The 22,971-nt window shown below is 38.6% G+C and overlaps 1 protein-coding gene across 6 annotated transcripts in view; it reads right to left on the reverse strand.

Moving 5' to 3' along the window:
- KATNAL1 (katanin catalytic subunit A1 like 1) overlaps positions 1–22,971 on the reverse strand; it is a 101,707-nt gene that overhangs the window by 12,173 nt on the left and 66,563 nt on the right. For 5 of the 6 annotated variants that reach the window (XM_021929351.2, XM_021929347.2, XM_021929350.2 and 2 more), the window contains 3 exons: positions 21,202–21,360; positions 20,357–20,483; positions 17,335–17,469 (listed from right to left, as the gene is read on the reverse strand). In XM_021929351.2, coding sequence (XP_021785043.1) covers positions 17,335–17,469; positions 20,357–20,483; positions 21,202–21,360 — 421 coding nt within the window. Of the gene's footprint in view, positions 1–10,163; positions 11,339–17,334; positions 17,470–20,356; positions 20,484–21,201; positions 21,361–22,971 lie in introns of those variants that run through there. The other variant, XM_021929352.2, reaches the window with a different exon arrangement.

A 22,971-nucleotide genomic window follows, 5' to 3' on the forward strand; every position in this document is an offset into this window, starting at 1 on the left:
CAGCAGAGGGCAGGAAGGAGCCATGCTGGAACGGAGCATGCTGGGAGCTCCTGAGTTCCAGCGAGGCTCCACTTCTGGAGTGGGTAACAGGGCTGTCTGCTTTACCAGCTACCTGATACACTAAACATTTTAGGAACTGTTTCTGTATTATGTTTCACACACCACAAACACACAGTAAGACCAAGCAAAGCAGTGCCAAAAGCAGCAAGCAGGTGTGATTTGGGATTACCAGAAAACAGAAAGGGCGGGACTGGAAAACCTCTACCTCCACAATTCCCTAATCCCAGGAGCCCCTGTCCTTGATCCCAGCCAACAGGCTCACAGGGAGTACACCTGCTCAACATGTGGTTCAGAGCCAAAGAAGTCCTCCAGTCAGGCTGGTGGCAAGAGGGGTAGGGACAGAAAGGGGTGAGGGGAGGAAGCTCCTGTGTCTACTACTACAGAAGGCTGATGTGCGCCTGATGTCCAGGTAAGAACTGATGTTAACATGTGAGCATCTTTACACAATGTTCCACATAGAGCCAGCGAATGCCAATGAACAAATACCCCTTTTCATTCTTACAGGCCCAATATTCGAATACCACTGCATATATAAATCAAACATTTCACTGTGCCTGTCCTAAGATCCTTAACACCAAGTTTAATATATTCTCCCACTGAAACAAAGTTCCAGACAGCCAACTTAAAATGAACATACATAAACCTGTTCATAAATGAGGACCTGGTGGTATTGAAGCTTAGCAGGAAGCATGCTCCATTTCTCTAGTAACTACGATTGGCGGGAGGGACAAGTAACTGAAAACTGGTTATGTCAGTAATATTTTAGAATATTCTTAAGATTTACCGGCTCTATAAAACTGAATTGATATTCAATAAGCTTATGAAAAGATTTAACAAGGGATTAATGTGTTGTTAATCATACTGTAACAAACTGCCGATCCTGTATCACAAAGTTAATACACATTCTAAATCTAAATAAATGTTGTTAGAAGTATCATACACTCCTTATACAACTTTTCTTGAATACACCAGGCAGTCCAGTGTAGGAGATAACAACTACATTCTGGGCCTGCCTGTCTGGGCTCTGGACTCACATGCCCGCTCTCACTTAGCCTCTGGGTCCTCAGTTTCCTAAGTAAATAAGAACAGAATCTACCTTACAAAGCTGTCATGAGGGTTAGGTGAGTTGATACATGCAAAGCCTGGCCGGTAAGTACTCAATAAATGTTCACAGCCCCCACCACCAGTCAATCAACAAATAGGACTCTGGGGAGACAGAAGTGTCCTTTTCCTGAGGGACATCTGGGAAATCACCAACCCAGATGAAACACCTGGGGACACGAGACAGGCCAGGGCGAGCAGACTGCATGATGTCCACATGCTGTAACGTCAGCTTTGAAAAATCAGTAAAATTTAAAGAGAAGGGAAGAGAGAACCTGGGAAATGGGAGTACCACAGATAACGACGCAGAAGTAGGAAGAAGGATGCGTGCAGCAGAATGGCGGAAACATAGAAAAATACAATACAATACTGAAAGATGCAAACAGACACAGATAGGATACATAAGATGTGACCTTGCAGTAAAAGGAACATATTAAAAAAAAAAAAAAAAAAAAAGGACTCTGACCCTGATGTAATAGGAAGTCAGAGTCACTCCTAGTTGAAAGGACTATTAATGCCTTGGTGTTCAGGTCAGCCTAAAAGCAAAAAGAACTAAATGAAGGAAAGTTGAGAAAGGAGTACGTTGGGCTCACCAGGTAGTTGCTGCCATAATTTAGATGCTTAAAATGAAAAGAGCCTTAAGGTAAGGACATTAGAACTCACTTGTGTCTATTATTTTGCCTTCCGTTGACTACAGCAGATCGTATTTACCAAGACAGCAGTAACAGTTCTCTCTCATCCCACACCCATTTCTACGATGGGACCCTGCCACTCCCCAAACCAGAGGCAGTCTAATTTCCCTCCCCTCGAATCGGTGTGGGCCTGAGAATGTCACAAGTATGAGCAGAAGGGACATTACATAACCTCCAAGGCTAATTCATAAAATTCGATGACATTTCCACCTGATCCAGTGGAACAATCACCTCTAGAGCCCTGAGCTACCATCTGTGAGATCCAAGTATCTCAAGGCCACAGGGAACATGGAGGTGCTCCAGAAAAACAGTCCCAGCAGAGATCGAGGCATGTGAATGAAGACATTCCAGAGGATCCCAGGCCCCAGCTGTGGAGTCGCCCCCAACCATGACCAAGCATCATGAACAGACACCAACCATCCCAACTGTGCCCCATCCGATGTGAGAATAATACGATTATTTTGTCTCTTTAAATTCTGAAGTGGTTTGTTAAACCACAAGAATAAGTGATATATTGGCTTTTCTTGCCACCAATTTCTAATTCTTAAAGAAATATGGATATTTCTTTATGGAAATTATATGAAGAGGCATTACATCTAATTACATCAGATGGTTTTGATTTCATCTATCCTGATTCTTATAATCCTTGCCTTTTTCAAATAAAAATTCTTATTCACAGTTGGTTTTATTCATAAATTGTCCAATTTTTAAAATTTTAATACATTTTACTTTTATTTTCACTAATTTTACCCTGAATTTCCAAAATCATTCTTTTCAGATCTCTCCTCTTCTTAAATTTTATTTATTGTTCAATCTCTTCCAGGCCTTTTTATCCTATCAGGTGGCTCCAGCCAACACCTATCTATCTATTCATTTTCAAGCACCCATGGCTTCAATTCTACTTTTCTCTATGAAAATCCAGTTAAAACGCAACTTCCTCCACGAAGTCTCCCCTAAGTACACCAGTCAGAATTTAGGATTCCTCCATCTCCGTTCCAAAAATACTGTGCAGAGCTCTCGGCTCATGCATTCCACTGTTTTACTGCAGTTAGGGTAAGTACATGTCTGGTTTCCAAGGCAGTTCTCTAACAACAAGGAATGCACATTATTTATATTCCCACATTTCCTAACAAATGTCTTTCAGATAGCAAAGAGCTAAATGAACACTTGTTGATGAATTAATACAGATGAGAGAAAGAGTGGAGTTCTAATTATTGGTTTGGGAGCCCCTTGGGGAAAACGCATTCCCAGGTTTCATGATCATAAGGTACGCACTTTCAGAGCCACAATAAACAAAGAGAAGCACCCCAAAGTCATTAACTGTCTCAAACTTCATACAGAAAAACAAGGTTAGAAGGAAGCCTCTCAGCCGTATTTATTTTCTTCTTGTATAATTCCAAAGGAAACTGAGTTCCTGCCTTTATACCAATACAAAGTACGTCTCTCCCCTAATACCTAAGCTTTCCTTAGCAGTTCAGAAACTTGCTGTCATCAACTATTTTCTAATTATATTTTTTCTCCCTATATTATAGTAAAGAATTAAAGTTCAAAAAACAAAAGTTTAAATAATGTGACAGTTCAAGCAGCAAAAATTTTATTCCCTCCACTGGTATCAATTTTTATTTATAATCACTGTAATATGGTAGTAAAACTAAACTTTCAAATACATTAGATATCATACACGTATTTTGTTTAGAAAACAAAACATGGGCTGGGCACAGTGGCTCATGCTTGTAATCCCAACACTCTGGGAGGTGGAGGCAGGTGGATCACTTGAGGTCAGGAGTTGGAGACCAGCCTGGCCAACACTGTGAAATCCTGTCTCTACTAAAAATACCAAAGTTAGCCGGGCGTGGCGGCGTGCACCTGTAATCCTGGGAGGCTGAGGCAGGAGAATTGCTTGAATGTGGGAGGTGGAGACTGCAGTGAGCCAAAATTAGGCCACCGCACCCCAACCTGGGCAACAGAGTGAGACTCCATCTCAAATAAACAAACGAAAACATGGATGAAGAGAAAAAGAATGGGAAGAAATTTTTAAAATCACAAATAAACAAAACACTCGAATTTCAACTTGTATATGACTGATGTATTAGAAAGCCAGGTATTAAGGAGTTAATTCTCAGAGGTGCAATATTCCAGCATGGCTTATAGGTTCTAAATCTAATCGCTTCTGCTGTTGCCTTAAATAAGCTTATTATTTTATGAGCTTAATCAGTAAATTAAGTTTTTTTGATTTTGTTTTGTTTTGTTTTGTTTTGAGATGGAGTCTCGCTCTGTCACCTAGGCTGGAGTGCTGTGGCACGATCTCAGCTCACTGCAACCTCCACCTCCAGGGTTCAAGTGACTCTCCTGCCTCAGCATCCTGAGTAGCTGGAATTACAGGCACTTGCTGCCACATCTGGCTAACTTTTTTATGTTTAGTAGAGACAGGGTTTTATCATATCGGTCAGGCTGGTCTTGAACTCCTGACCTCAGGTGATCCGCCCACCTTGGCCTCCCAGAGTGCAGAGATTACAGGCGTGAGTGACTACATCCAGCCAAATTAAGTACTATTTTAAGAAAAAGAAAAGTTTTCTCTTTAAGTAATGACATTATTAAATTATTAGAATACAGAGTAACAGCCAGAAAAGATAATATAAGATGGAATCTGTAAGCTAAAAATCTATCAAGTAATTACAATGTATAGCCTTGGGGTCTAGTCAAAAAAGTGACCAAGGAATATGTTACAAAAATTTTCAAACTTCATAGGTGAGGTTTCCACTTTTAGCCATGATGAAATAACTGTTACCAAACTTGCCCTTCTATGGTAAACAACTATAAAATGAGACAGAATATAAAGAAAACTGTTTGCATGTATTTATTGGCCAACAGGCAGTAAAGAACTGAATACTGATTTTTCTTAGTTCTGCCAGTAATCTGAATGCCTGCCAGAACACCATTTAAAGGAAAATACATAATCTGTAATCCCTACAATGTAGCACATACAATAAAATTATTGGATATGTGAAAAAGCAGAAAAATATGGCCCACACTCAAGAGAATTAAAAAGTAACTAATAGAAACAAATGAATCAAACGCTAAAATTAGCTGACAAAAACTACAAAGTGGTAGATTATCCCATTTCTGAATAAAAAATGTTACTAAAACTTAGAGACTTTACATAACTATTATCCTCAAAGTTTCTGTGTGTCAAGAATTTAAGAGTGGTGTAGCTAGAAAGTTCTAGCTTGGGGTCTGTGATGGTTAAATTTATATGTCAACTTGGCTGGGCAATGGTGCCCAAAAAGTGGATGAAAAATTATTCTGGGACTGGCACAGTGGCTCATGTTTGTAATCCCAGCACTTTGAGAGGTGGAGGTGGGTGGATCACTTGAGGTCAGCAGTTCAAGACCAGCCTGATCAACATGGTGAAACCTTGTCTCTATTAAAAGTACAAAATTAGCCAGGTGTGGTGGAACACGCCTGTAATCCCAGCTACTTGGGAGCCTGAGGCAGGAGAATCCCTTGAACCCAGGAGGCAGAGGTTGCAGTGAGGTGAGATTGCACCATTGCTCTCCAGTCCAGGCAACTGGAGTGAAACTCCATCTCAGAAGAAAAAAGAAAAAGAAAAATTATTCTGAATGTGTCTGTGAACATGTTTTTCAATGAGATTAACATTTAAATTAGTGGACTTTGAGTAAAGCAGACTGCCCTTCCTAACGTGGGTGGGCCTCATCTAACCAATGGAAGGTCTGAATAAAACACAACACTGAACGGCGACCCGCCCCCACCCCGGAAGAGGAAATTCAGCAAATGGCCTTCAGATTTCAACTCCAACACTGCTCTCCCTGGGTCTCCAGCCTGATAGCCTTTGGACCTGAACTGCAGTATCAGCTCTTCCTGGGTCTCTAAGCTGTCAGCTTGGGGCACAGATTTTGGACTTACCAGCCCCCATAATCGTGTGAGTCAACTGCCTAAAATAAACCTCTCTATATATACACGTCCTGTTGGTTCTGTCTCTCTGTAGGACCCTGACTAACACAAGGTCTCTCAGGAAGTCACAGTCAATACATGGACCAGAACTATAGTCATCCAAAGGTAGCTCTCACATGGCTGGCACGATGGTGCTGATTGCTGGTGGAAAACTTCAGTTCTTCCCCATTTGGGCTTCTCCACATGGTTCCAGGCATGACAGGTGGCCTCCTCAAGAGCAAATGATCCCATGTGATCCAAGTGAGGGAGAGTCAGGCAGAAACTATCCTTTTCATGATCTAGCCTCAGAAATCATTTAGCATCACTTCTGCCATATCCTATTTCTTAGATGAAAATCACTAAGTCTAATCCACATTCAGATGGAGGGGAACTAAGCTCCACTTTTTGAAGGGAAGAATGCCAAATAATTTTTAAAAAGAGACAAAAATAAGCAAATGAGGAATCCCAGCAAAGTAATAAAAACTATAAAAAGTAACCAAATGGAGGCCAGGTGAGGTGGCTCACGCCTGTAATCCCAGCACTTTGGGAGGCCAAGGCAGGAGGATCACCTGAGGTCAGGAGGTCAAGACCAGCCTGACAAACATGGAGAAACCCTGTCCCTACTAAAAATACAAAAAATAGCTGAGCATGGTGGCACATGCCGGTAATCCCAGCTACTCAGGAGGCTGAGGCAGAAGAATCGCTTGAACCCGGGAGGCTGAGGTTGCGGTGAGCCAAGATCGCGCCACTGCACTCCAGCCTGACTGACAAGAGCAAAACTCCATCTCACACACACACACAAAAAAAGTAAACAAATGGAAATGCTAGATTTGGAAAATACAGTATCTAAATTAAAAAATTCACTAGACAGGTTTAAAAGCGGACTAGGGATGACAAAAGCAAGTCAGTAAACATGAAGATCGATTTAGAAATTATCCAACCTTAAAAATATAAAGAAAACATTTTGGGAAAAAGCATTTAACAGAGTTTTAATGACCTGTGAGACAGTATCAAGAAGTCCAACATACATGCAAGACAAAAGGAACACATCACAGTCAACCTGCTGAAACACAAAGATAAATAGAATATCTTTAAAAAAAAAAAAAAACCACAGAAGACAATCACTCAAGAAATTGCCAACTTATTTTCTACAGTAGACATATACCATACCACATACCCCCGTCATTTCACGTATGGGTATTTATCGAAGACAAAAAGTCTATGTCTACATAGACTTGAACATGAATATTCATAGCAACTTTATTCACAATAGCCCCAAATTAGAAACAATGCAAATATTCATCAATAAGAGAATGGATAAACAATCTGTGGTATGTCCATGTAAATGGAACAAACACTACTCACCAATAAAAACAACAAACATGGATGAAATTCAAAATCACCATGCTGAGTGAAAGAAGCTAGTCACAAAATGATACCTACTGTAGGATTCTATTAATACGAACTTCAAAATACTTTATATGGACAAAAATTAGACCAGTGGTTTCCTGAGGGGGAGGTGTAGAAGGAAGAGGGAAGGATGGATTATAAGAGGCACAAGGAATCTTTTGAGGATAAAAGATTGATTGTGGTATGGTTTCACAGCTGTTTAACTGTCAAACTCATTAAATTTTAAATGAATAAAATTTATTGTATATAAATTATTCCTCAATAAAGTTGATTTAAAAAAAAAAAAAAAGTGGCCAGAGGGAGAAAGACACATCACACACAAGGGAACAATGATATGAATTGCAGCTGACTTGTATTAAAAAAACAATGGAGGCCAAAGGTGACATCAGCAAGGTAGTAGAATAGGATGCCTCAGACTTCCTATAGCAGCTCCCCCATAGAAATGATAACTTAACAATATAGTTCAAAAAGCCTTTATAAGAACTTCAGATACCAGTTAGGAATTCACAGCCCCACAGGCAAGCTCAAAGCCTAGGACTGCACTGAAATGAGTAAGAAAAGCCATTTCTTTTCTTTCTTTCTTTCTTTTTTGCTTTCTTTGAGATGGAGTTTCACTCTTGGTGCCCAGGCTGGAGTACAATGGTGCCATCTCGGCTCACTGCAACCTCCACCTCCTGGGTTCAAGTGATTCTCCTGCCTCAGCCTCCCGAGTAGCTGCGATTACAGACATGTGCCACCACACCCGGCTAATTTTGTATTTTTAGTAGAGACGGGGTTTCTCCATGTTGCTCAGGCTGGTCTCAAACTCCCAACCTCAGGTGATCCGCCTGCCTCGGCCTCCTAAAGTGCTAGGATTACAGGCGTGAGCCACCGCGCCCGGCCAAGAAAAGCCATTTCATGTTAACTGAGTCAGCTCCTTCCTCAAGCTAGCACAGCTCTATGCAATCAAGAGGAAATGTTTACCTCACAACTTCTCCCTCAGGAGAAAAAGAGAAAAGTGGAATGTACATCCAGCATTCCAGCTTTTCAGTGGACTGCCCAAGGGACTGGTTTCTGCCTTGCCACACTTGCAGCAGGCACAAAGAGAGAACTCAGCAAGTTGTTGCTGCGCTAGCAACTTATAATACAGTAGACAAAAGCCAACACAGCTCCATATGGTTGGGAGAAAGCAACCAGCTTGTGGCTCCTTACTTGGGAGGGAAAGAGAAGAGTGGAATGTATGTCTAATGTTTCAGTTTTTCAGAGGACTTCCCAAGGGACTGATTTCTATTTCACCTGACTTGAAGGACTGATGGAACTGGGAGACCTTGGAGACCCAGGGGCCACAAAGAACAAAAGAGAGTTAAGAGATTTGTTGCGTTCCAGAGAAGCTACAATACCAAAGATAGATAACAGAAGGAGCAAGAGAGACTACAAGCTCCTGAAAAAGAAATCAGAAAACCTCTCTAATTGGGAAATTACATGCACAAGCCCAGAGAGGCAATAGCCCCACAAAAGGTTTGAGAGATCCTCGGAATCTCCAGCCAGGATGATTGGTGAAGGTCTTCCTCTGTACAAAGTGAGTTCATAAAGATTGAAAGGGCTGGCTGTTCTTTCAAATGCACAAATCACAACAACAAAAAACAAGGCACATGTTACAGAGAAACATGTACCAATAAAGGGAAAAAATTAATTTCTAGGAATCAATCCTAAAAAAAAAGATCTAAGAATTATCTGACAAAAAATTCAATATAATCATCTTAAAGAACCTCAGCACTATACACGATAACCCAGAAAAACAACTAAATGTAATCAACAGAACAATGCATGAGCAAAATAAGAATTTAACAGACAGAAGCTCTATAAAGAACCAAAACAATATTATGGAGCTAAAATATACAGTAACTGAACTGAAACATTCACTAAAGAGGATCAACAGCAGTCTAGATCAAGCAGATTACTTAGTGAACCCAAAGACAGGTCATTTGAAATAATCAAGTCAGAAACAAAAAAAGAAAAAGAATGAAGAAAAGTGAAGAAAGCCTATGGGACTTAGATACCATAAAATAGATCAATATACATACTATGGAAGCTCCAGAAGGAATTGAGTGAGAAACAAAGAGCTTATTTGAAGCAATAATAGCCAAAAACTTCCTAAATGCGAAGACATTGCAGGTTTGGTAGCAGACCACCACAATAAAGTGAGTCACACGAATTTCTTGGTTTCCCAACGCATAGAAAAGCTACATTTACACTATACTGTAGTCTATTAAGTGTACAATAGCATTACATCTACAAAGTGGATATCTTAATGTAAAAATACTTTATTGCTTAAAAAAAAAATGCTAACAACCATCTCCGCCTTCAGCAAGTTGTAATATTTTGGCCCATGGATGGTCTTGCCTCAATGTCGATGTATGTTGATGAATCAGGGTGGTGGCTGCTGAAGGTTGGGGTGGCAGTATCCACTTCTTAAATAAGAAAACAGTCAACTCTGCTGAATCAGTTGTCTCTCCCCTGCATGAAAGATTTCTCTGTAGCATGCAATGCTGTCTGACAGCATTTTACCCATAACAGCACTTATTTTGAAATTGGAGTTGATTCTCTTCAAATCTGCTGCTGTTTTATCAACTAAGTTTATAAAATATTCTAAATTATTTGTTGTTATTTCAGCAATGTTCACAGCATCTTCACGGGAGATTCTATCTCAAGAAATATTTTCTGGGCCAGGCGCGGTGGCTCAAGCCTGTAATCCCAGCACTTTGGGAGGCCGAGACGGGCGGATCACGAGGTCGGGAGATCGAGACCATCCTGGCTAACACGGCGAAACCCCGTCTCTACTAAAAAAATACAAAAAACTAGCCGGGCGACGTGGCGGGCGCCTGTAGTCCCAGCTACTCAGGAGGCTGAGGCAGGAGAATGGCGTAAACCCGGGAGGCAGAGCTTGCAGTGAGCTGAGATCCGGCCACTGCACTCCAGCCTGGGCAGCAGAGTGAGACTCCGTCTCAAAAAAAAAAAAAGAAATATTTTCTTCGCTCATCTGTAAGAAGCAACCCCTTGTCTGTTCAAGTTTTATCATGAGATTGCAGCAATCCAGTCCCAACTACAAGTACCACTTCTAGTGCTAGTTATCTTGCTTTTCCATTACATCTGTGGTGACGTCCTCCACCCAAAGTCTTGAACCTCTCAAGGTCATTCATGAGGGTTGGAATTAACTTCTTCCAAACTCCTGTTAAGACTGATGTTCTGACATCCTCGCATGAATCAAAAATGTTCTTAATGGCATCTAGAATGATGATTCTTTTCTAGAAGTTTTTCAATTTACTTTGCCCAGATTTATCAGACAAATCACCATCTATGGCAACCATAACTTTACGAAATGTATTCCTTAAAAGTAGGACTTGAAAGTCAAAATGACTCCTTGATGCATGGGCTGCAGAATGAATGTTGTGTAAGCAGGCATGAAAACAACATGAATTTCCTTATATATCTCCATCAAAGAGATATATCCCAGGTGCATTGTCAGTAAGCAGTAGCATTTCAAAAGGAATCTTAGCTAGTTCTTCTGGATAACTTGCTACAGCTTCTGTGTCAGTACTTGCTGCTTTACCTTGAACTTTTATGTTATGGAGATGGCTTCTTTCTTTAAACCTCATGAAACAACCTCTGAGATTCCAACTTTTTTTTTTCTTGCAGCTTCCTCACCTCTCTCAACCTTTATAGAATTGGAGTTGGGGCTTGCTCTGGATTAGGCTATGGCTTAAGGAAATGTTGTGGCTGGTTTGATCTTCTATTCAGATCACTCTATCCATATCAGCAATAAGGCTGTTTCACTTTCTTATCATTCATGTGTTTACTGGAGTAACACTTTTAATTTCCTTCAAGAACTCTTCCTTTTCATTCATAACTTGGCTGTTTGGCATAAGAGGTCTAGCTTTGGTGTATCTCAGCTTTCATCATGCTTTCCTCACTAAGCTTATTCATGTCTAGCTTCTGATTTCATATAATGTCTTCCTTTACATGGAAAGGAAGATGTAATTCTTCCTTGAGTTGCATCTTCCTTTTCACTTGAACACTTAGAGACCACTGTAGAGTTCTTAACTGGCTTAATTCCAGTATTGTTGTGTCTGAGGGTATGGGGAGGCCTGAGGAAAGGAAGAGTCATAAAACACACATTTATCAATTAAGTTTGCCATCTTATGTGGGCATAGTTTGTGGTACCCCAAAACAATTACAACACTAACATTAAAGATCACTGATCACAGATCACTGTAACAGATAAACAATAATGAAAAGTCTGAAATATTGTGAGAATTTTCAAAATGTGACAGAGACACAAAGTGAGCACATGCTGTTGAAAAAATGGCCCTCACAGACCTGCTTAATTCACAGTTGTCACAAACCTTCCATTTGTGAAAAACACAGTATCTGCAAGTGCAATAAAGAGGAGCATAATAAAACAAGGTATGCCCGTGTAAGAAAAGAAATGAACAAATTCATGAGGCTTAAAAGGACTCCAAGTAGGATGACCTAAGGAAGACCATAGAAACACATAATCAAATTGTCAAAATTCAAAGACAGAATCATGAAAGCAACAAAAGAAAAGTTATTTGTCATCTATAAGGGAGCACTCATAAAATATCAACATATTTCTTAGCAGAAACATCACAAGTCAGAAAGGAGTGACATTATATATTCAAAGTACTAAAAGAAAAAGTCTGCCAACCAGGAATACTATTTTGGCAAAACTGCTCTTCAAAAATGAAGGTGAAATAAATGAAGGAGACCTTTCTAGATCAACAAAAACTTAGGGAGTTTATCACGAATAGACCTGCCTTGCAAAAACTGCTGAATGGAGTCCTTCAAATTGAAACAAAAGGATACTAGACTGCAACACAAAAGCAAATGAAAATATAAAGTTCTCTAATAAAGGTAAATATAAGACAGGTACAGAATCCTGTAGTACTATAACGGTGGTGGTATATAAATCACTTTTGATTTAGGTATACAATTTAAAAGATAAAAGCACACACAACTATATAAAATTATGCATACTGTAATTGCTAGAGCAACTACTAAAATAAATATAGTCAGGTACAGCTAAAAATCCACTAATGGCATTAAAATGAATAGTAAAAACAGTCAATTAGCCCAAAAGAAATTAGCAAGGGGGGTACAGAGAAACAAATAGTACAACAGCAAGATGGCAGACTTAAACACAGTTATATCACTAATTACATTAAATTTAAATGGAATAAATGCTTCTATTAAAAAGCAGAGACAGGCCGGGCGCGGTGGCTCAAGCCTGTAATCCCAGCACTTTGGGGGGCCGAGACGGGCGGATCACAAGGTCAGGAGATCGAGACCATCCTGGCTAACATGGTGAAACCCCGTCTCTACTAAAAATACAAAAAACTAGCCGGGCGAGGTGGCGGGCGCCTGTAGTCCCAGCTACTCGGGAGGCTGAGGCAGGAGAATGGCGTAAACCCGGGAGGCGGAGCTTGCAGTGAGCTGAGATCCGGCCACTGCACTCCAGCCTGGGCAACAGAGCGAGACTCCGTCTCAGAAAAAAAAAAAAAAAAAGCAGAGACAGCCAGGCGCAGTGGCTCACGCCCATAATCTCAGCACTTTGGGAGGCCAAGGTGGGCAAATCACCTGACCTCAGGAATTCAAGACCAGCCTGGACAACATGGCAAAACCCTGTCTCTACTACAAATACAAAAAAATTAGCTAGGTATGGTGGCACATGCCTGTAGTGCCACCTACTTGGGAGGCTGAGGCAGGAGAATCGCTTGAACCTGGGAGGCAGAGGTTGCAGTAAGCTGAGATCGCACCACTATACTCCCGCCTGGGCAACGGAGTGAGGCTCCAACTCAAACAAACAAACAAAGAGAGATAGACTGGACAAACAGCAAGGCTCAACTATATGCTGTCTATAAAAACTGCACTGTAAATATAAAGACAGGTTGGGTAAAAATTAAAGATGAAAAGCATATTAGCACACCAACAATAGGAAAAGAAAGACAGTGAGGCTAAATTAATAGCAGTCAACGCAGATACCAAGTCAAAGTGTATTCTCAGAGATAGAGAGGCATTTCATAGTGGTAATAGGACCAAGAAGATATAACAATGATAATTTATTTACTTAACAACAGAACATCAAAACACATGAAGCAAAACATAACACAGAAACTGAAAGAACTAAAGGGAGAAATGAACAAGTTCCCAGTCACAGATGAAGATTTCCATAAGCCACTCTCAGTAATTGATAGAAAAACTAGATTAAAAAGTCAGCAAGGATCTTATTATTGGAATAACACTATCACACCAACTTCATCTAGCTGACATTTATAGAATGTTATAACAAGCTCAGAATAAACAATCTATTCAATTGCATCTGGAGCATTCACCAAGATAGACTATAGGCTGAAGGGCAAATCTCAAGCAGCTCAAAAATTGACATCATTCAGAGTATGTTCCTGACTGCAATGGAATTAAATTAAAAATCAACAAAAAGATATCTAGAAAATATCCCAGTTATTTGGCTCCCAAACCAATTTAAATGCTAAATAACTCAAGGACCAAAGAAAGGGGGAAAAAAAGGAAAATTAGAAAATAGCTCTAACTTAATAGAAAAAAAAGATATAGCAAAATTTGTGAGATAAAAGCAAAGCAGTACTTAATGAGAAATTTATAGCTTTAAAATGTACACATTAAAAAAAGAAAAAAAGGCCAGGTGCAGTGGCTCACATGTGCAATCCCAGTGCTATCGGTAGGATTGCTTGAGGCCAGGAGTTTGAGACCAGCCTGGGAAACACAGCAAGCCTCTGTCTCTACAAAAAACAAAAATAAAAAAAATGAGCCAGGCACAGTGGCATGTGTTTGCAGTCCCTACTCAAGAGGCTGAGGTGGGAGGATCTGTTGATCCCAAAAGTTTGAGGCTGCAAGTGAGCTACGATCATGCCACTGCACTCCTGGGTAACAGAGCAAGATTCTGTCTCTTAAAAAAAAAAGTGGGAGAGGGCTATCCCTAAAATCAATAATCTTAGTTTCTAACTTCAGAAAGAAAAAATTATACTCAAAGTATAAAGCAAAAAAAATTGTTTTAAAGAGAGAAGAAATCACTGAAATAGAAAATAGAAAATTAACAAAGCAAAAATTTGGTTCTTTGAAAAGATTAACAATATTGATAAATCTCAACCAAAAATTATGAAGAACAATAGAGACAAATTACTAATATTAGGAATGAAAAATGAGCCATCACTACAGATCCTGTGGCCAAAAAAAGGAAAATAAGGTGTGTAGATTTGTATTATGCCAACTTAAGTGAAGCTGGAATTTCATTTCCCAGAATTCTCTTTATTGCATAGTTCTGGGTTATTGTGGACCACATGAGTTATGTCTGAGACGTGAAAGGCAAAAATGAATCATCTCAGAAAGCTGGCACATACTGTCACTTATTTCTTGGGTCTCCGTTCTCCTTGTTAGTGTGGGGCAGCACTTGCACCTTCAGCTCTTTGTAGTTTCTGCCACATTTCTTCCTTCAGCTTTTTTTTTTGAGATGGAGTCTCGCTCTGTCACCCAGGCTGGAGTGCAGTGGCATGATCTCAGCTCACTGCAAGGTCCGCCTCCCGGGTTCATGCCATGCTTCTGCCTCAGCCTCCCGAGTACCTGGGACTACAGGCGCCCACTACCACGCCTGGCTAATTTTTTATATTTTTAGTAGAGATGGGGTTTCACTGTGTTAGCCAAGATGGTCTTGATCTCCTGACCTCGTGATCCTCCCGCCTCGGCTTCCCATAGTGCTGGAATTACAGGCATGAGCCACCGCATCCGGCCCCTTCAGCTTTCTTGACTCTTGAGCCAGGTATACATTTAGCTAGCTTCTTCTGTCAGAAAGCCCATTCACCAAGGTTAGGAGTCTCAGCAGAAAAAAAAGAGTTCAACACAGATTTCAATGTATCCTCATGGATTCTACCTCCACAGGTAGAGTTTGTCCTTACTTCTACCACTTCACATTCATCATCTCTTCCTAAGTGCCCTCCTTATTGACTTCAAGTTCCAGAACCAGACATGAAATCCACCATCTCTCATAACTATTTAATCAGCTTCCACATTCACATTAGGTCAAATCCAAAACAATCTGACAACTTATAAAAAATAGACAAATTCTTTGAAAGACACAAGTTACCAAAGCTTGCTCAAGAAAAAAACAAGTAACTTAGGTAACCATGTGTGTGGATTTAAAAAACGATGGAACAGAATAGTATTCAGAAACAGACCCACACATACACAACAAAATAATTTTCAATGAAGGTGCCGAAGTAATTCAATGAAAAAATAAAACTTTCAGTAAGTGATGCTACAACTGTATATATGAAAAAAATTACTCATCTGCGCACACCCACACACGCATACACACACATTCATTCAAGAGGAATCACAGACATAAATACAGTTTCAAAAGAAAACAGGAGAAAAACTTTGCAGCTTTGGGATAGATAAGATTTCTTAAGACACTAAAAGTACTATTCATTTAAAAAAATTGTCAACAGGACTTCATCAAAATGTAAAATGTCTACTTATTAAGAGATACCATAAAGAAAATCAAAAGCAAACCACAAACTGGAAGAAAATATTCACAATGCACAGATCTAATAACATAAAAAGCATTAATAAAGCAACAAATAATCCAATTAAAAACTGGGAAAAAGAAATGACACTACACAAAAAGTATACCATGACCATGAAAAGCACATAAAAAGGTACTCTACGTAAGTCATCAGAGAAATACCAATTAAAATCATGAGATAGCATTTCATACTTACTAGAATGACTGAAATTAAAATACTGACAACACCACATGTTGCAAGGATACGGAAGTATTTGAATTACCATTTATGGATGATGGAATACAAAATGGTACAACCATTCTGAAAAATAATTTGGGTGTTTCCTATAAAAGCTAAACATATGCCTACCCTATGACCCATCCTTTCTTTTCTTATATTATCCAAAAGAATTGAAAACATTCATCCATAAAAAAGATATGTACAAGAAAGTTTACAGCTTTATTCATAATAGCCAAAAAACTAGAAATAACTTAAATACCAATCAAAAGGAGAATAAAGAAATTGTGGTATAATCAAACCAGGAATAAACTGCTGATACATGTGATCACATGGATGAACCTCAAGTGAAAGGAGCCAGACACAGTGAGTACATGCTGTTATGATTCCATTTATATGAAGTTTAACAAGAGAAAGAACTAATCTATGGTGATAAAAATCATGTACAGTGAATGCCTATTGGAGGGTTAGCTGGTAGGAGCACACAGGAACTTTATAGGATGATAGAAATGCCCTACATCTTGATTAGGGTATTGATTAAACAGGAGTACTGATTTGTACTCTTTCAAATTATATACTTAAGTACATTTCATTCTATGCACATTTTACCTCAAAATAAAAAGAAAAAATTCATGTACGGAAATTTCAGCATTCATTAACAGGATGAAATTATATTTTCCAGGCCAGGCGTGGCAGTTCACACCTGTAATCCCAGCACTTTGTGAGGCCGAGACAGGAAATCACTTGAGGCCAGGAGTTCGAGACCAGCCTAGAAAACATGGCAAAACCCTGTCTCTACTAAAAACACAAAAATTAGCTGGGTGTGGTGGCACACACCTGTAATCCCAGCTATTCGGAAGGCTGAGGCACAAGAATCACTTGAACTTAGGAGGTGGAGGTTGCAGTGACCTCAGATCACGCCACTGCACTCCAGCTTGGGCAACAGAGTAAGACTCTGTCTCAAAAATAAAAAAATAAAAATACACACACATACACACTCACTCCAAAACAGCATGTTTTGAAAAAGATTTAAAAAAAACCTTCAAGCTTAAAAGTGAAAACTTAAAAGTGCTACCATATTTATTAACATGAATATTGTTCCAAATTTAAGAATTTCTCTGAAACGTAAGAAATTTCAATAGAGTACTGTGGCCTGTGTTCACATCTACTACAAATTAGTTTTGTGATGTTATTCTGCTTCTTTAAGCAGAATGGCAATGGAATAAAGATTCAGACACATGGGAAAGGTAACAGAAAGTAACAGAAAGCTCAAAAGAGAGAAGGCACCATACCTGTTGGGAGAGGTATATAGATCCTTTTTTCTAACCTTCTTCGCAAAGCTTCATCAATGTCCCACGGGAAATTAGTAGCAGCCAATACCATAACCATTTTGGAAGGATCATCATTTTCTAAAGCTCCTCCAACTCCTGTACACAGGAAGGGAGGAAAAGATAGTGTTTTTCTTACAACCCTTTACACTTTCATTCAGTTAACATTTCTGTTAGCCAAAGTGACAGAATCAATGATGAAGAAGACAGTGTAGTCCTAACCTCTGTGTGGTGGCAAAACCAGACTCATCAACAGATAACTACAAAACAAAGAAGTAGAAGAATTCACATAACCTAGTGTGGGATTTTTCTTTTTTTGTTTTTTTCTTGTGTAACCCAGTGCAGGATTTTAATCCAATAAAAATATCCATTTTTCTGTAAGAAAATGAATGTGTATTTCCTCTGAAAAGAAAAGGCACGGGAGATTAGGCTCTGTTTTATTCCTCTTATTTCTTTGAAATCATAAAGTTCCGCAAATATTTTACTTTAGTTTTTAGTCTATTTTCTCAAGAAGTGGAAACAGAGGGTTCACATTTACTTAATATTCTAGCATGCAATTATAATTTTGAAAGACAGGTTATATTTCCATGATGTTGTCCTTTAAACTTTTAAGTGACTTGTAAAAAACAAACAAGACATTTAAGAATGAACCCAGTAATCACAGATAAAAATAACCAAACGAACTACATGTACGTACACAGTGTCTCCTTTTTAGAATAAAAAATTTCAGGTCACACAACAGAAACTCTAAAAAATATGTAGTGAAAAATAAAAAATAAAAAACCCGTAAATTTTACTGATAAGACTTTCTAGTCTGGCATAATAAAGTACTAGTGGATTTAAAGCAACCTAGCTCAATATAGTTATTTTTTAAAAAAACAAGGTCTGGTTCCATTGTTCAGGCTGGAGTGCTCTGGCATGATGTTGGCTCACTGAAACTTACAACATTTTCTTATTACTAAACTCCAATCATTATGACAAAGAATCAAGCTGTCCAACTAATAATCAACAATAATCACAAATATCCCTCAATGAAATTCAGCTGACTAAATTTGTATTCAGTAATTTCCTTTTCCAATTTTAAACACCTAATGTTTTCCCCTATTATCCCACCTCAAAAATAAAACATACTCATTCCTTTCTCTCATATTTTAGCAAAAGTTAAAATGGTAAACTCATTGAGGGAAGGGTCTCATAGTACATTGTAAGTATTCAGTAAGTATCCATAGTTGATGAATAACCATGACTGTTTTGAAACAATACAACTTGGATATTACTGGTGTTTTGTTGTTGTTGTTATGAGACAGGTTCTTGCTCTGTTGCCCAGGCTGGAGTGCTATGGCACAATTACAGCTCACTGTGGCCTCCAACTCCTGCGGCTCAAGCTATCCTCCCACCTTAGCCTCCTGAGTAGCTGGGACTACAGGCACGTGCCACCACACCCAGCTACTTTTTAAAGTTGTTGCTTCAAGTCTTGCTATGTTAACCAGGCTGGTTTTGAACTCCTAACCTCAAGTGATCCTCCCACCTCAGCCTCCCAAAGTGCTGGGACTATACGCATGAGCCACTGCACTCAGTCCCTCACCCTGGATATTTTTAAACATATTTTATCTGTTCTAATGTTTTGCTTGAACAGCCTCTTGTCTACCACACAACTAACTACCAGAGTAACTTATCTCTAAACGGCAGCTCTGAGCCCATAACCCTCTTCCTTCTAAGGCTCCTCAGGGCCCTTTTTCTCTGTCTGGATAACTCCTACCAATGCTTCAAAGTTCAACTCGGCTATCTCTTTCCATGACTCCCCCTTAGTCTTGGTAGTGCCTCTCCTGTGTTTCCACTGCACCCAGACTTTACTTCTACCCCAGAATGTACCAAAATGTATTATACTCATCTGATCAGTTGCCTGCTTCTCATCCAGATCAGTGGTTCTCACACTGTTTGATCTCAGGACCCTTTTATACTCTTAAAAATTACTGAGGCTGCATGCAGTGGCTCATGTCTATAATCCTAGCACTTAGAGAGGCTGAGTCCAGAGGATCACCTCAGCTCAAGAGTACAACTACAGCCTGGGAAACACGACGAGACCCTGTCTTTACAAAAAAATAAAACTTAACCAGATGTGGTGGCATGCGCCTGTGGTCCCAGCTACTTAGGAGGCTGAGGCAGGAGGATTGCTTGAGCCCAGGAGGTCAAGGCTGCAGCAAGCTGTGTTCACACCACTGTACTCCAGCCTGGGCAACAGAGCAAGACTCTGAACCTTAAAAAAAAAAAAAAATTATTAAGAACCCCAAACAGCTTTTTTGTGTGTGGAGTGTATCTATCAATATCTTTAAAACTTAAAATAGATGGTACATGGGTAAATTATAAGAAAAAAAAGAAAAAACCTAAAATTGAAATTTGAAAATATTAGTTCACTTAAAAATGATAAATTCATTACTTATTTACATATTTTAATGAAAAGTATGTTTTCCAAAATATTTTTTAAAAGTAGAGGGGCTTTTTTTTTTTTTTTACATTTTTGCATATCTCTTTAATGTCTAACTAGAGAAAAGCTGGATTCTCATATCTGCTTCTGCTTTCTACCTTTTATGATACCCTACATCTTACAGCCTCTAGAAAACTCTACTGTACATTGTGAGAGAATGAGAGTGAAAAAGAAAAGGCAAACGATGACTTGATATTCCTATGAAAATAGTTTTGACCTTGCAGATTCTTTAAAGGGTCTCAAGGATCCCTAGGACTCTAGATCACGCCTCTAGAACCTTTGCTCCAAATAGTAAGCTCCTTGAAGGCCATAGTAGCCTTTTTCTTTGTAACCTCAGAACCTGAAATGGTGCAATGCTTTCTGGGTGCATGAACAAATGAACAAATGGGTGAATGAACAAATAATTAAACTTAGGTTGCCTTCTAATCCATCCATTGATTATGAGTTTACACAAAATATTGAAAAATAAGAGTTTCGAAACAATAATGAAATATCAATTACCATCCATCTGAATGAGCAGTTCAGACTTGACCCTGCGACTTGCCTCATGTTCATCAGACGTTCCTCTTCGACTGCAGATAGAATCTATCTCATCAATGAAGATCGTGGTAGGGGCATAAAATCTAGCCTTTATGAAAATATTTTAAAGAAATCATTCAATAATCTCATAAAACAATCGGAGTACTTAAAAAAATCTTTTAAAGCAATGGCAAAAGAGAGCAGAAACTTCTCACTGTTTTAATGCCATCACCTGGTTATGGCAAAGGCTAAATCAATCATTCCCATAAGAAAAAAGAAATTTCTAAAAATAAAGGTTATATGGCTGGTGAAGTTGGGTGATAGATACATAGGGGTTCATTGTACTATGCTTTCTACATTCATGTCTGAAAATTTCCATAATGAAAAATTTTTCAAAAATAAGTCAGTCTCAATCCTCACATATACATTCTTAAGTTACTGCAAATCCCATATGAAAAAGGAATAAACTTTAATGACAGGTCAGGCTCTGATTTTTAAAATACATATTAAAATATTCTTCTCTTCCATCAGCTCACTAGAGATGCAGAAATACCAGTCAACCCACACACACAACCAAAGTCTCTTCCTCCACCCTCAGTGGAGAGGATGCCAAAAGGCCTTGCTGTACCTTAAAGAAAAAGATACACTGAAGATACACCAACTACCCCACAAAACTCATCATCCCATTTCTCGTCAGTGTGTCAAGAACTATTAAAATAGAACTACACTGCCCTTTTCAAAAAAGATTCCAGGTGGACAGAACTGATTTATGGGAGCATCATAGGCCTACACACACTACTTTAAAATCTGAATTTATCATCACTCACCATCTCAAACAACAGACGAACTAACTTCTCAGATTCACCTCTATATTTAGATGTCAGCGTAGAAGAGGAAACGTTGAAGAACGTTGTACCACATTCAGTGGCAACAGCTTTAGCTAGCATAGTTTTACCAGTGCCTGGGGGTCCAACCATCAGTACACCCTGACATTTCAAAAGATGAATTAAATGATTTATCAGATTAAAAAAGTTTTATAAATTATCATCAGCTATTAATGTACATTAAGATTTTTCCATCAAAAGATAAACTCAAAATTGTCACAGTAAAATCATGATGCATTTAGCAAGAGTATCATTTTATAGCCAGAAAAAAATGAAGAAATTTCACAAAATGTCTCAAGTCAGAGGTAGTCAGAGATAATATAACAAAAAGCCTAGACAACAAACAGTTTTCTCATATATTTAGATAGAATCTCAGTATCCTGAACCTGGCATATGATATATACATGTAATACTGAGCACTGCTTAAAAGCAACTGTTCTGTTTACACATATTAAAAATAAGACATTTTCTATCACATGTGGCAGAATTACACATTCCTTACCCTCTATAAGGGACAGAACCTATCTTCCACAGTGCATTTATAATATACAGCTTTCAGTAAAAAATAAAGACCCATTTATGAGTTAATAAGGTAACAGTAAAAAATCCAGTGGTGATTCAAACATAATCAAATTAGCAAGATTTGTATCATTTTAAAGTGTTAGACAGTTTATGTAAAACAGTGATAGTGATGAAAGAGCCAGTAAACGCAGAATAAAAACCAAACTTTAGTTACTTCTTAGTTTTGAAAACAAACATAAAAGTATTCTATAAAAACAAATCAGTGAGGAATAAAAATTATTCAAGGAAACCAATCCTCTAGTCTTAAAAAACTAATGGGTTCTTTAATTATTTTCTTCCAGTACTTTAGAGTTTAAACACATAGCTCACACTAAATTTTTGTGCATAATATTTGGTGATTCCTTAAGAGGAATTCTGATCCAATTGCTACTTTGGTTTGACAAGCTTCTGGGGATTTAAGCTTTGAAAACTATGTGTATGTCAAAGTTCCATAAACTCCAAGTTCAGAAACTGTCCAAATGCTTTTCTAGCTATAGAATTTTGATACACAGATCAACCAGGAATCACTAAGATTTGAAACATTAGTTTTAAAAAAATATTTTGTTTTGTTAGGGAGCCCTCAACTTTGCATGAGGTTGAGATTTTAAAAACCATGAAAACGACCAATTGGTGCTATAGGCATAGCCAGAGCAAAGTTCTTATTTCTGCGATGCCTTTTTCCATTCTCTCTGAGAGGGCCATCCTGTAATGCCATTAATGTGGCCACCTCCTATAGGAGTTCATTTCTAACATTAGCATCTGTTCATAGCTACTGTATGATATTTATAAACTTCACCTTCTCATGACATTACTCCTTTAATTAATTTCTCTCTTTCCTGTATCTCTTTGTCTACTGGCTCTTTCCCCTCGGTATATAAATACACTTTAATCTGTCACGTTACAAAAAGCCCTTAAGGAAAGAACAGTCTCTTCAATAAATGTTGCTGGAAAAACTGGATAACCATATACAGAAGAATGACACTAGATGTCGATCTCTCACCATATACAAAAATCAAAATGGATTAAAGGCCATATACGAAAATCAAATCAAAATAGGTTAAAAACCTGAAACTATGAAACTGCTAGAAGAAAACACTGGGGAAATGCTACAGGACATCAGTCCAGGCAGATTTTTTGTGTAAGACCTCAAAA

This window comes from Papio anubis, chromosome 15, assembly GCF_008728515.1.
Source record: "Papio anubis isolate 15944 chromosome 15, Panubis1.0, whole genome shotgun sequence".
NCBI lineage: Eukaryota > Metazoa > Chordata > Mammalia > Primates > Cercopithecidae > Papio > Papio anubis.